Source organism: Phalaenopsis equestris, unplaced genomic scaffold, assembly GCF_001263595.1.
Source record: "Phalaenopsis equestris unplaced genomic scaffold, ASM126359v1 Scaffold220411, whole genome shotgun sequence".
NCBI classification, from domain to species: domain Eukaryota; kingdom Viridiplantae; phylum Streptophyta; class Magnoliopsida; order Asparagales; family Orchidaceae; genus Phalaenopsis; species Phalaenopsis equestris.
Window position 1 is genome coordinate 68,209 of NW_018238700.1, and position 13,017 is coordinate 81,225.

Here is a 13,017-nt window from a genome sequence, read left to right on the forward strand (position 1 = left end):
TGATTGCATCTTTGCAATATTTGAGTTATGTGGCATTTACATTCATAGCACACAATTCTTATTTATTTACATATCTCACACCTAAGCTTTCATATATATACACAATACCCAAATCTTTAATATCTCAAGATTAAACTCGTTATTCTAGTCATCTATCTTTGATAATATAGTGACTGAAAAACTCACTATTGTAGCTTTTTAGGCAGGGCTTTCAGGTTCAAGCGCCATTGTGTGTGCTGCTCTGAACTGCCTCCTTGATTTCTATAAAGTCAGACATCTTGTAAAAGTACAAATTAGGCCTGATCTCATTCTCAGTGCAGAGAGGGAACTTGGTATAGTTGCTGGTCTCCAGGACAGAGTAGCACAGGTTTATGGGGGGCTTGTTTACATGGTATGTTATTTAAGACTGTTGATTAAGCATAATTGCAAATACTTTCTCTTATCACATAGAGATGCATTTTTGTGCTTAACTTCTAGTCTGCCCAATATTAGTCCGAGCAATAAAATTATACGGTTTTACTGCAGGATTTTAGCAAAGAAAATATAGATAAGTTAGGGCATGGTATCTACATTCCTATGGACATCGACCTTCTTCCTCCTCTCCACCTAATCTATGCAGAAAATCCAAGTGATTCCGGGAAGGTTAATTTCTGTGCCTTTTTCATTTTCTTTTTGCTATAAATGCCAAATACTCTAATTGATGCCTATGATCCACTTATATGCCATATGTTGTTAATTCATGAACATTTCTTTCTTTTTAAAGCATAAACCAGAAGTTATCTCAACATTCTAGAGCAGTTTGATGGATCAAGAGTAATATAAAATGTACTGTTTTAAGCAAACTATTTTTTTTCGATATATTAAAACTCTGTTAATATTAATGAAGGGCGAGGTCCTTGGATTAAGGTACATATTTGTCCGCCCTTGGCCTGTTACCAGCAAAAAAAAACCACTTGCACTGAAATGCATTGTTTAACTGTTTTATTAAAGAAGTTGATGCGGTTGAGATCCATCACTTTTGATTAATTTGGTGGTTTAAATTTTGTTTGTTTGCATGTGTATTACCATTCATCCATCTTCACAGACTGCTGTGCTGTCAGGATGGAATGCTTTTTATTTTAAGACAATTTTAATCTTTTATTCTGTGGCTTCCCTTGTTTCCATGCAGATTCACATGTTTAATTTCTGTAATATTAATTGTTGCTCACATACTTGAAAACCAAATTGTCTATAATGTCACACTTAATATGGCTCAAACTATTACAAGAAATGCTGGACCAGGCTCGTCTTTCTTTAATGGGAAAATAACTCAAACCCTGGAACGCTTCACAACCACAGGTGGTGAAGAGCTTTTTGCCCTACTCCCTGATACTAATGGCTTGCATTACATCTTCCTCATCACCCATGTCCTTTTTCTGTGCACTTCTTGCAGCCTTATATTCCAAGTTTTTATCAGTTTCAATCTGCAGGGTAGTTTTTTTTTTATTTTTTTACCTAAACAAAATTTACTCAACTATGTTTGTTGTAGTTTTAATTCTTTTTAATGTGCCTGTTATTTTTCTTTTCATTCATGTGTATAAATTCTTATATTCCATATAATCTGATGATCCGATTAGGAGAGTAGATGTTTTAGATTTGATTTGTGTTAAAAAGGCAGAGGTAGACCTAGGAAGACTTGGGTTTATTGTATAAAAAATGATCTTAATTTACTAGAACTAAATGAAAATATGATACTAAATAGGAGGCAATGGAGAAAGAGGATTCATGTAGCCGACCCCACGTAGTGGGATTACGGCTTTGTTGTTGTTGTTGTTGTTGTGTATTCCATATACCCGAAATATATAAATCTTTGATTTTAATGCTTGGGATCGTTAGTATTCAACCCTATGTAGAGCAGGAACGTTGAACCATGCTTTATGCAGGCTTCTTTACACCTTAGCACGCCTCATCCATGATTCATCCTTCAGAAAATCGCATTCTACTACCATCCCCTGGCATGTATGGGCAATCAGACCATATGATTGTTTCTTTTCTTATTCTCTGCAGAAAAGCACCAACAAAGAGTTTAAGCCTTCCACAGCCTGTTTGTTTAAGAGATTATACTCACTAACATTTAAACCTGTCATTTCTTCTTTCAAGATGAGAGAAGATTTGTTTCGCTGAACTCCACAAAAAGTTCGTGTGACAGAATAAAATACTCAAAATGAAAACCCAAGAGGTTGACCCACCCGCCATGAAAAGGTCGCATCTCCCTTTACTAACATGGGGTATATTTCTAGCTAAGTATGGAAAGCTCAGGAATCTCTAAACCATCATAGGTGTTATGCATATGCAGTGATTTGGGGTGATGTCAGGCAGTATACTTGGCATTTTCTTACATTTGTACCATTCATATCATTGTCTAAACCATCATAGGTGTTATGCATATGCAGTGATTGGGGTGATGTCAGGGCATTTTCTTACATTTGTACCATTCATATCATTGATATCACGTCAAAAATACCACCATTATAACTTTTAAAGTGTAAAATACACCTTTTAATGCATCGGTAAGGTGGCATGTATGTAAAAATTGAAGTGTAGCTGTTAGGTATGTAAATAGATGAGAATTGAGTGATATGTTCTGTAAATCTTCCTGAAATAAAAGATGAGAGGCAGTATTCAGGTGGGTGGCGTTTATCATATGGTGTCACTTGCAGCTTTTAGTTAGTGTGTTTTTTTGCTTCTGAATTTAACTTTGGCTTGTTTTCTAAAAGGAATATTGGTTCAATGGAACTGTTATTTTGTGGGATGGCAGGTTGATAGCTTCTGTATTCATGCTGTTATGTTGCGCAGCAGTGAGAGATTTTCACTTATCGTGGATGGAACTTGGGATAAATGAAGGATTGACATGCCGTTACCTTGAAGAAAAACTAAGCGGCTGATTTAGTTATTTAGGAAATTAAAATTAAATTGAGTTTTAATTTGAAATTGAGATTGATCCTATACTGGCCTTATTTACTAACCCAGGATATGAAGAATCTATAACTAATAACAGAAGTTCATAAATTAAAATTTGAAGTAAAATTCCTTTTATAGTTTCAATGTTATTAATACAAGTTGTTTGTGTGCTTTGTTAGTATGATACAAGTGCAAATGCTTTTTATCAGTGTGAGGCATAGCTCTTTTTGGGTGACTTCTTGTTTTGTTTTTTTCTCGTAAAATTATTTAGTATTATTATTTTTCTTATTTGTACATGGTGATTTAAATATTGTCTATTGAGGTATGTGCTTAGTTTTCTTTTAAAATAGTGAAATTGATCATTGGAAATTTAATATTCATTGCTATTTCTCTTGATTTCTAATTTAGGTGATTATTAAATTTTCTTTTGGAACGAGTAAAGCTTTTTTGTTGTCCTTAAATTAAAAGCGATAATTTTTGCTACAATTATGAATTAGTAACCTGAAAATTGTAATTTATTTTTTCATCTTGCATCTCATCATGTATTACATTAGAAACCCTAGATCCTTAAACAATCCTTCATCAACTTTTAGGATAAATTGAAAGGGACAATCATGATAAAGCAGCTCTAAAATGATAAAGTAACTCTTAGGATAAATTGAAAGGGACAATCCTGATAAAGTAACTTTTTAAGTTAGCAGCTCTAAAATGATTTTAGCGATTAAATCATGATGTAAATTCCTTCTCTTCTATAGTTGAGTAAATGAATGATTGCGTATATACTTTTCTGTTCTCAGTATTTAAAAAAGGAAGAAAGTTTCATATAGGATTTCTAATAATGAAGGTTAAGATTCATTTTTGGTAGAATACCAAGCATCTTCCAAATTAAAATATTAAACTAGAAATTCAAAAATTGCAATGCAATTTATGATCCAAAGAATTTCTAAATATCTTTTATACGCTGAACTCAAATCTAAATCTAGAATAGAGAGAGTTATGGAGCGTAAATAAGTATACTTTCAAAACGGTTGTTTTGATAGTCTCCTACTATTGAGCTCTTTGTGTCTTTTTTCCTTCCGCTATTATAGTTGGGTTGTAAACAATCAGCTTGAATAGCTAGGGTATTGAGTTGCCTTTGTGGAGGTTTTGGCTATCTGCAAAAGTTGTTATAGAGTTGTTGCAGGAAAATTATTTTTCAAACTATTTTAGGTGTCCTAAATATTTTTTATTTTGAAAAAGTTGGTGAACAACTTTCTTATTGTTTAGCTACCACGCTCCAGCAATATTTAGTTGTGAAAAGCAAATTTTAATCACAATAATTTCTTAAAAGTAGCAAGGAAGTAGTCAAATAGGCATGTGTAGCAATCTATAAACCAAAGCAGAAAAAAAAAGTTACTCCAAACATATCATTATATTCGTCATTGGGGAAGAAATTTTTTGAATTGAACCTTGAAAACAGGTTATCCTAACAAGGTTATTCATCTGATAATGAGAATGACATGAGAGGATCAGATTAGATAATTGAAGTTGGTCATGGAATTGAGAATTGAATAGAGTGAGAGTTCAGATGATTCATTCCTTCCGGCTGAATGAGGTTTAGGATTTTTCTTTCAAATTTAAAGGTTGAATATTTTCTTTAAGTGAAAACACAAACTGCTTTTTAATAATAGTATGGATCTATTATACTTCGATACCAAACCAAAATCTGGAGAAATCTGGAGAGGAAATTGACGGAAAAGAAGCAAACTTTTTTGCAAAGATATCACACTAGCATCCCTTTCCTGCTCAGCTTTTTGTCTGTTTCCTTCCACCTTTTCAGCTGAGTTATGAACAATCAAATTGGTATAACTAGGGCATTGCGTTGCCTTGTATCCTTTCTTGAAGAAGAAATTTCATGAAGCCTCAAAAAGTGATACCTGAAAAAGTGATCCCATTAATGAGAACAATACCTGATGATTGGGAACAGATAAACAAATAAAATTTGATACGGGATTTAGGATTTGGTAGAGCAAGGGTTGAAATTATTTTTTCATAGGGTAAGCTGGGAGAGTTAGGGATTTTCTCTCGAATTTACTGGTGGCATATTTTTTTAGTTAAATCACTTGCTGCATGGTAATAGTATATATTTTTATGGTTTGATTAACTTGATTTATGAGTGCTTTATGTGCCTTTGATCTATGAGGATTAAAGTATCAAAATAGTCCCTTGACTATGTATATTGGGTCATGTTGGACCTGGAATTTATAAAAGTGTCAAATTAATCCTTAAACTTTTTAATATGGGCTAGAATAGTGCCCATTAAGGACTAATTTAGCTCCCATGAAAAGTATGGGGACTAAATTGACACTCTTATAAATTCTGGGATTAAAATGGACCTCTAAAGAAAGTCATAGGATAATTTTGACACTTTTGTCAATCAATATGACTCTTTTAATAGGTATGTATTGCTGTGGACTTGACCACTGGAGCGGCTGTTTTGATGGATGAAATCTAGAAAGAGATTGCTTGTTATGCATTGCTGAAAAATTAGTGTTATCCATGTGTTTTATTCCACAATTATGATGGCATATCTTAACGCACGTTAATAATGCTGAAGAATGGAGTTCTTAACTCTTAAATCACAGCCTCTAGGATGACCAATGAAACTTCCGCTTCAATACTGGCCATAGGGATGATTATATATCTTTCTTAAACAGATCGTGTTCTTTTTTTTCTTTTTTGTCCATAATATATACATCATGGCCTTATTCTTTGTACGCATACAAATATAATAATAGTCATCCAGCATAGCTCAAAAAGGAAATAAAACTTATTTCTCCTTTTATTTTTTGTCTTGTGTTTTTGAAGGTTGTCATATATTTCTTACTTGGCCTAAAATGCACCATGCATAACTAAAATTCATTAAAGATTCATTGAAAATTTTAAGGTTTGCCTTTGTGCATATAAATCTGTTTGTCAGGTTTTTGCATACAAGAGCTATTTATACCGGATTACTCTCATGCATCTGAAATCATTTCAAATTGGTAATTTGAGTGGCATTATTATTTTGCATTTCTAAACTTGCCTTGAAAAAACGAATGGGAGTTCTCTCATTATTCTTCTACCACTTCGGCCTGTAGGTACACAGCACAGTCCACAAGAGGTGGCTAGACGGTGATCAATTTATAATATCATCAATGGAAGAAGTTGCAAAAATAGCCCTAGATGGACATAAAGCCCTGACAGAAAGGAACAACTCAGAACTTGCAAAACTAATGAATAGTAATTTTGATCTTCGAAGGTAAAAGAAATGGCGTATTCCGATAGCATTTTATATTCTATTAAAATTTTTTTTCTTGCTTCAAAATTCATTTGTATTTGGAAAGTTAAGAGTAATACTAGAGATGTGATATTAGCTGGTTTAATTTCACATTAAGGGTAAAGAACAGTGCCTCAGTAAATAGCTAGTTTTTGTTTCGGAAATAATGTAAAATTAGCTAATTGTGCAGCCTAAGGGAAGGTTCATACCCGTTTCAATTTGCGAACTTGTGTTTATAGGTTTACACATTTATGGACAAGAATAAGGAGAAACTGATAGGTGTAATGTACCTTTTCTTTCTTCACTCAAGATTATTGTTTCGTGCAGTTTTTATAGTTCTATTTTGTTCTTCATCAGCTCAGAGACGGTAACCTGTCCAGTATTTTGGAAAAGCTCTTTGTTTGCTTACTTTGTTGTGTCATTACTTCTGTCTTCTATACTACATTTTAAAAGGGCAATAAAGTTGTTGAAGTAAGGATATGTTTGAGACGGTTGTAACTTTTTGTAAATGTGATTGTAAAATTGTGTTTTGGAAAGTAACTTTTAGATAGTTGCTGTGGGAATAAAAATATTTAAAAATAGGCATCAACATTCTTACAGTCAACACACTTTAACATATATAGTTACAGAAAATAACTTTCCACTACAAAAGCTTTTTAAAAAGTAGGAAGAAAACAGTTTTCTAAACATGATTGTTATGGTGACCTGCAACGTAAACCATGCAAAAAATTGTCCCAAACAGACTCACCACAAAAATTCTGCACTTCTAGCTTTCTCAACTCATTAGCTTTTTAAGTTTATCAAATAGTTCCTTAAACAAAATTGTGGTAGCGATCTGAAATGAAATGCATGTAAAAAGCTGTCCATCTCTAGCAGGACAATTTCTCATTTCTTCACGTTGAGACCTTTGCTAGGTTCTTAAGGTTCTTCATTGCAGTTTGTATTTTAGATAAACTCATTTAACATCTCAGAATCTGGTTTTATCATTTATGTTTCTCAGGTGTGGTATGCTGGGTTCATTGATTAATGTCTCCTTTATTTGTTTAAGCATCGTTCACAATTTTTCTATCACTTGGTTACTTGTTAATAGTGGAGTGATGTGTCGTCTCTTTGTAAGTAAAAAATTAAGGCTTGCGAACATAGGCCAGGCTGGCATTTTTCATCCATATAACACTGTCATTGCTGGTTCCAGCTCGGATGTGAAAAGTAGAGGGTTGCGTTAGCTAGTCAACAACCAACGTATAATTTATCAAAAAATCATGAAATAAATCCTTTTGATCATTTTGTAAGTGCTATGGCGTCCCATGGAAGCGACATGTGGTATGGTTTGAATACAGTGAAAAGTGTGTAAGGACCGCTACACCGACGGCCTGGTGTAGTGTCAAATAAGCAAGGGTTCCTATATTATGAACGAATGCAGGTGAAGTTATTTCATAAAACTAATATTATGATAGGATCTTGGAATATAGGTACTCTCACTTGTAAGTTAATGAAATTAGTTGATATTATGATTCATAAAAAGATAAATATCTTATGTATTCAAGAAACTAAATGAGTTGGAGAAAGGGCTAAGGAGATTGATAACTTAGATTTTAAAATTTATTATTTAGGTAAGAGTCACACTAAAAATAGTGTAGGTGTAATTATAGATAAGATTTTGAAAGATAATGTTGTAAAAATTAATATAGTTGAAGATAGAATTATAGCCCTTATGATTATTGTTGATGCAATGATTTTTAATATTATAAGTGCTTATGCTCCTCAAGTAGGATTAAATATAGGTTCTAAAGTTAAATTCTAGAATGACTTGGAAGACTTAATACAAATGGTACTTTTTGAAGAAATTATTTTTATTGGAGGAGACTTAAATGAACATGGTGGTAGACTGGTAGAAGATTTTAGAAATATTCATGGTGGCTACGATTTTGGAGTGATTAATGAGGAAGGTAGAGTTATATTAGATTTTGCTTTAGCGTATGATTTTGTTATTGCTAATACTTTATTCTAGAAAAGAAATGAACATATTATTACATATAAGAATGAATCTAATAAAACATAAATTGATTATTTTCTTATAGAAGAAGAGATTGCCAAAAATGTAAAGATTGTAAGGTCATTCCAAGTGAGGATTTAAGTACTCAACATTATTAGTTATAAATTGTAAGAAGAAGAATTGTAGAATAAATAAAACTAAGAAACATCATCGTAGAATTAGACGGAGGTACCTAAAAGACAAATAAAATTATTTTTATGAGTAAAATTCAAAATTTCAAAATTTGAGATGTTCGTGAAGAAGCAATATCTTTGTGGGATAAAAAAACGAACATTATTAAACAAGTGACAAAAGTTGTACTTGGAGAATCAAAAGAAAAAGTTTTTATAAATAAAAATAGTTGGTGGTGAAATAAAAATATGCAAGAAAACATAAAATATAAGAAACTATGTTATAAAAGTTGGTTTAAATGTAAAATATTGTAAAACTGGGAAAAATATCAAACGACCCGTAGGGAGTCTAAGATCACAATTTGTGATACTAAAAATTTTGCTTTTAGTGATCTTTATAATAGATTAGATACTAGGTAGGGTGAAAAATATATGTATAAAGTGGTTAAAGAAGGAAAAAAGAAAAACAAAGATCTAACTCAAGTAAAGATGAAAATTAAAAAGTGTTTTTCTTAGAAAAAGATATTCAAAATAGGTGGGTGAGTTTTTTTGATAAACATTTTAATCAAGTTTGGAAAATATGATCGTCCTAAATGATCTTAATATCATTTATAGTAATAAAGTTTCATTTTTACTGACGCATTAGTAGAAAAAAAGTTGAGGCGGCTTTAAAGAAATCCATGAGTGGAAAGTCTTTAGGACTTGATGATATACCAATTGAAACGTGGAAATATTTAGGAGGTTTAGGAGTTTCTTGGCTTACTACTCTTTAATATTATTTTAAAAACTAAAAAGATACTTGAGGAGTGGAGGAAAAGTAATTTGATCCCCATTTTTAAGAATAAAGGGGATGCACAAGAGTGAGCAAATTAAGAATAAAGGGATTAAGTTGATGTGTCATACTTTAAAATTATGGGAGAGGGTAATTGAACATAGGTTAAAACGGTATTATAAAGATTTCTTATAACCAATTTGGATTTATGCCGGGCAGGTATACTATGGAAGCTATATATTTATTGAGAGTTTTGTGGAGAAGTTCAGAGATAATAAGGAGGATCTACATATGATTTTTATTGATTTAGAAAAAGATTATGATAAGATTCCTAGAGATATCCTTTGTAGAGTTCTTGAGAAGAAAGGTTTTGATATTGAATTATATTCAAGTCATTAAAGATATGTATATAAGAGCTGTTACCTGTGTTCGAACAGAAGGAGGATTTACCAAATAAGCTTATTTCTATTGGTTTATATTAGGGATCCACTTTAAGGCCATATCTTTTTGCTTTAGTTTTGGATGGTCTAACTGCACACTTGGTGTATGTTTTTTGCTGATTCATCCTTCTCCTGGATAAGACGCGAGAAAAAAACTCAGGAAAAACTTGTATTATGGAGGTTTACCTTGGAGTCTAAAGGCCTTCGTTTGAGTAGAACTAAAACTGAATATATGGAATGTAATTTTAGTAGTAGTAGTAGCTCTAATGACAAAAATGTTACTATGGGTGATCAAATTATTAAAATGTGTGAACGCTTTAGATATCTCGGGTCTATTGTTCAAAGTGATGGTGATATTGATGGGGATGTTATTAGTAGTATTCAACTTGGTTGGTTGAAGTGGAGGAATGCTTCCGCTCTATTGTGTGATAGAAAAGTACCACTTAGACTAAAAGAAAAATTTTATAAGGCGGTGGTGAGACTTGCAATGTTCTACGACGTTAAATATTGGTCTTTAAAAGAGAAGCATAAAATTAAGTGTTGTCGAGATGAGAATGATTAGGTGGATGAGTGGCTTTACACTGATAGACAAAATGCGAAATGAATATATCCATGATAGGGTTGGTGTAGCTCCAGTGACGGACAAAATTAGAGAGAGTTGTCGTAGATGGTTTGGGCACATTAAACGTCGACCAACTGATGATCCGATTAGAAGAGTAGATGTTTTAGATTCAAATTTTATTAAGAAAGGCAGAGGTAGACCTAGGAAGAATTGGGCATATTGTATAGAAAATAATCTTATTTTATCAGATTTAAATGAAAATATGACACTAAATAGGATGCTATGGCGAAAAGGATTCATGTAGCCGACCCCACATAGTGGGATAAAGGTTTTGTTGTTATTGTTGTTGTAGTATTCATTTTTTTTATCTAAGCAAATTACTTGTAGGTAAATTTTATAAATTTGCAGGTAGGCTGATGGATTTAAAGGTTGGTAAGGAAAAAGTGATTGATATTTAATCGTACATAATAAAAATGAGAATATTAAGATTGATATTATAATTGAAAATAGGCTCAAGTGATTTGGATGTGTCTTGCAAATAATTGAAAATAGATCCATTAAAAAAATATGTAAAATTAATGTCATAATAATAGGGGAATTTAAATATATTCCACGCAATTCTTATATAATTACATATCTAATTTCTAAACTTTGATATTTACATGCCAACCACTAAAATAGTTAACATCATATCAAAAATATGACTATTACTAACTTTTTAAACTTGAAATTCACCTTTTCATTTATATGCTTATAAAACCAAAGTGTTATAAATCTAAATATCAAATTTTTGGTGTTAGATTTGGTAACACATAAAAATTGTGTGGCATGCATGTAAATATCTCTTAAGAATAAGGACGAGAAAAGGAACTAATATAACACGAACATATGTTGCTCAAAATGATTTTCAAAACAAATGTTTATCCTTGCAGTGCCTTGCTAGAACAAACCAAAAATGGGAATTCATAAAACTGACTTCGAATATTCGATTAAGGCTAATGATGGCGATGATGATTTGCCGTCTATATCATACAAATTGAATTTTATTTATTAATTTCTTCTTCTTCTTTTTTTGGTTATTATTATTATTATTTTTTTTTTGTCAGGAAAATGTTTGGAGATGATGTGCTTGGTGCTCTAAATATACAGATGGTTGCGACAGCTAGAGGTGTAGGTGCTGCTGCTAAGTTCACCGGAAGCGGAGGAGCTGTGGTGGTGTTCTGTTCTGAAGGGCCGGAACAGGTCAAGCTTCTTGAGGATGCTTGCCTGAAAGCTGGTTTTGTTGTGCAGCCCATTATAGTCGTTCCCTCTGTTCTTACAGATGAGGATCTCCTTATGATATCTAGCTGAATAGCGCCTTGTAAACTGATATGCTTTATTATTCTTTCTTCCTGGAGTTCTCAAGCTACTGTTAAAGCCACAGCGTATCGTTTGTTTTTAGTGAGATTCACATACATACGACTGAATTCCCATGTATTTACATATTTAACACAACTTCAATTTTTACATACATGTGGCATTACCAATGCATAAAAAGCTGTACTTCACATTTAAAAAGTTGAAATGGTGGTATTTTTTATGTGATATCAAAGATTTGGGTGGTATTTGAGTAAAATGTAAAGTTTGGGTACTAGAAATGTGAATATATAGAAATTGGGTGGTATATATGCATCAACATGTTCATTGTGGATGCATGGATGCATGAATATCTTCATTTTAGATGCTTGAGGAGTTTTATTTTACTTATTTGTTGAAGTGAATGGGATTTTGATTCGTTGATTTTAAATGGTGGTGGGAGATTGCAAGCATCAACTAATCTGATTGATAAATGCCTTGAGAGTTGGTTCTTTTTTTTTTTTCGAGGTCCTGGATTTGACACTCGCCTACATAATAATAAACTCTCATGTGGCAAGCATTCTAGTGAGCTATAAAAAATGTTGGTGGGGCAGTATTTTTTCATTGAAATTCTATCATGACATCCAAGTACGATGCATTGCCTTCAGCATAGCTCAATTTGGTTGAAAATCATTTTAGATTTATGATGGTATTGATTTTATAAAATGGAAACTAAAATTAAAGATGTTAATGTTAAATCAATCTTAACCACTCGGTAGATATAATTTTGATTCCTTTTATTTGTATGTTTATGACTTTTGAGGGTTTTTTCCCAAATTCATTTTACTATAAACAAGATAATACAGTAGGAAAATATGTATTCAAAATTACATGTGCAGATGAAGTGAACAAAAAATAAAAGATCAAAAATTGATAAGGTCTCACTCTACAATCAGCACATCGGAGGCATCATAAGAATGAAGGTAGAGGTCCTGGGAGGCAGTAGATCAAAGTAGAAATACACTATAGATGTCATTGGATGATTGTTTAGCAGGTGGCAGCAAAGAGTAGCAGTTGTAATTTAAAGATAAGAAATCTGTTTATAAACATAAATTTAAACAACAAGCCATAAGATTTTGAGGTTGTTCGCCTAGTGCTACATATATCCTCACCTTTTCATTAGGTCTTTGTATGACTTGACTATACAATATAATCCCTAACTTGTTTTAAGATTCTGAGAATGTCGTTCGTTATGACTTAAATCCACACAGCTTCCGGACCATTTATAAATTTTTTTTCATGTGAATGTAAGTCCTAATTAATAAAATTGATAGGATACTGAATCAGATCCAAGAAGATACTGCATCAGATCCAAACTGCATCAGCACAAGCCACCACTCAGAGTCTTCAGCCTGCCGAGCCAGAGATGGGAAAGTTTGCCAAAAGATTTGCCACAATCAAAGAAGAAGAAAAATGCCACCATGAAGGCTGATAGGGGGGAGGGGGG

General features: G+C 32.4%; 1 protein-coding gene across 2 annotated transcripts in view; it reads left to right on the forward strand.

The window, feature by feature from the left end:
- LOC110037504 (glucuronokinase 1-like) overlaps positions 1-11,734 on the forward strand; it is a 57,176-nt gene extending 45,442 nt beyond the window's left edge. Inside the window, exons 3-6 of one of the 2 annotated variants that reach the window (XM_020742165.1) lie at positions 203-391; positions 526-642; positions 6,060-6,220; positions 11,282-11,734. In XM_020742165.1, the coding sequence (XP_020597824.1) occupies positions 203-391; positions 526-642; positions 6,060-6,220; positions 11,282-11,525 (711 nt within the window). In that variant the 3' untranslated portion in view covers positions 11,526-11,734. The remainder of the gene's footprint in view (positions 1-202; positions 392-525; positions 643-6,059; positions 6,221-11,281) is intronic. The other variant, XM_020742164.1, reaches the window with a different exon arrangement.
- Positions 11,735-13,017: the final 1,283 nt, after the last annotated feature.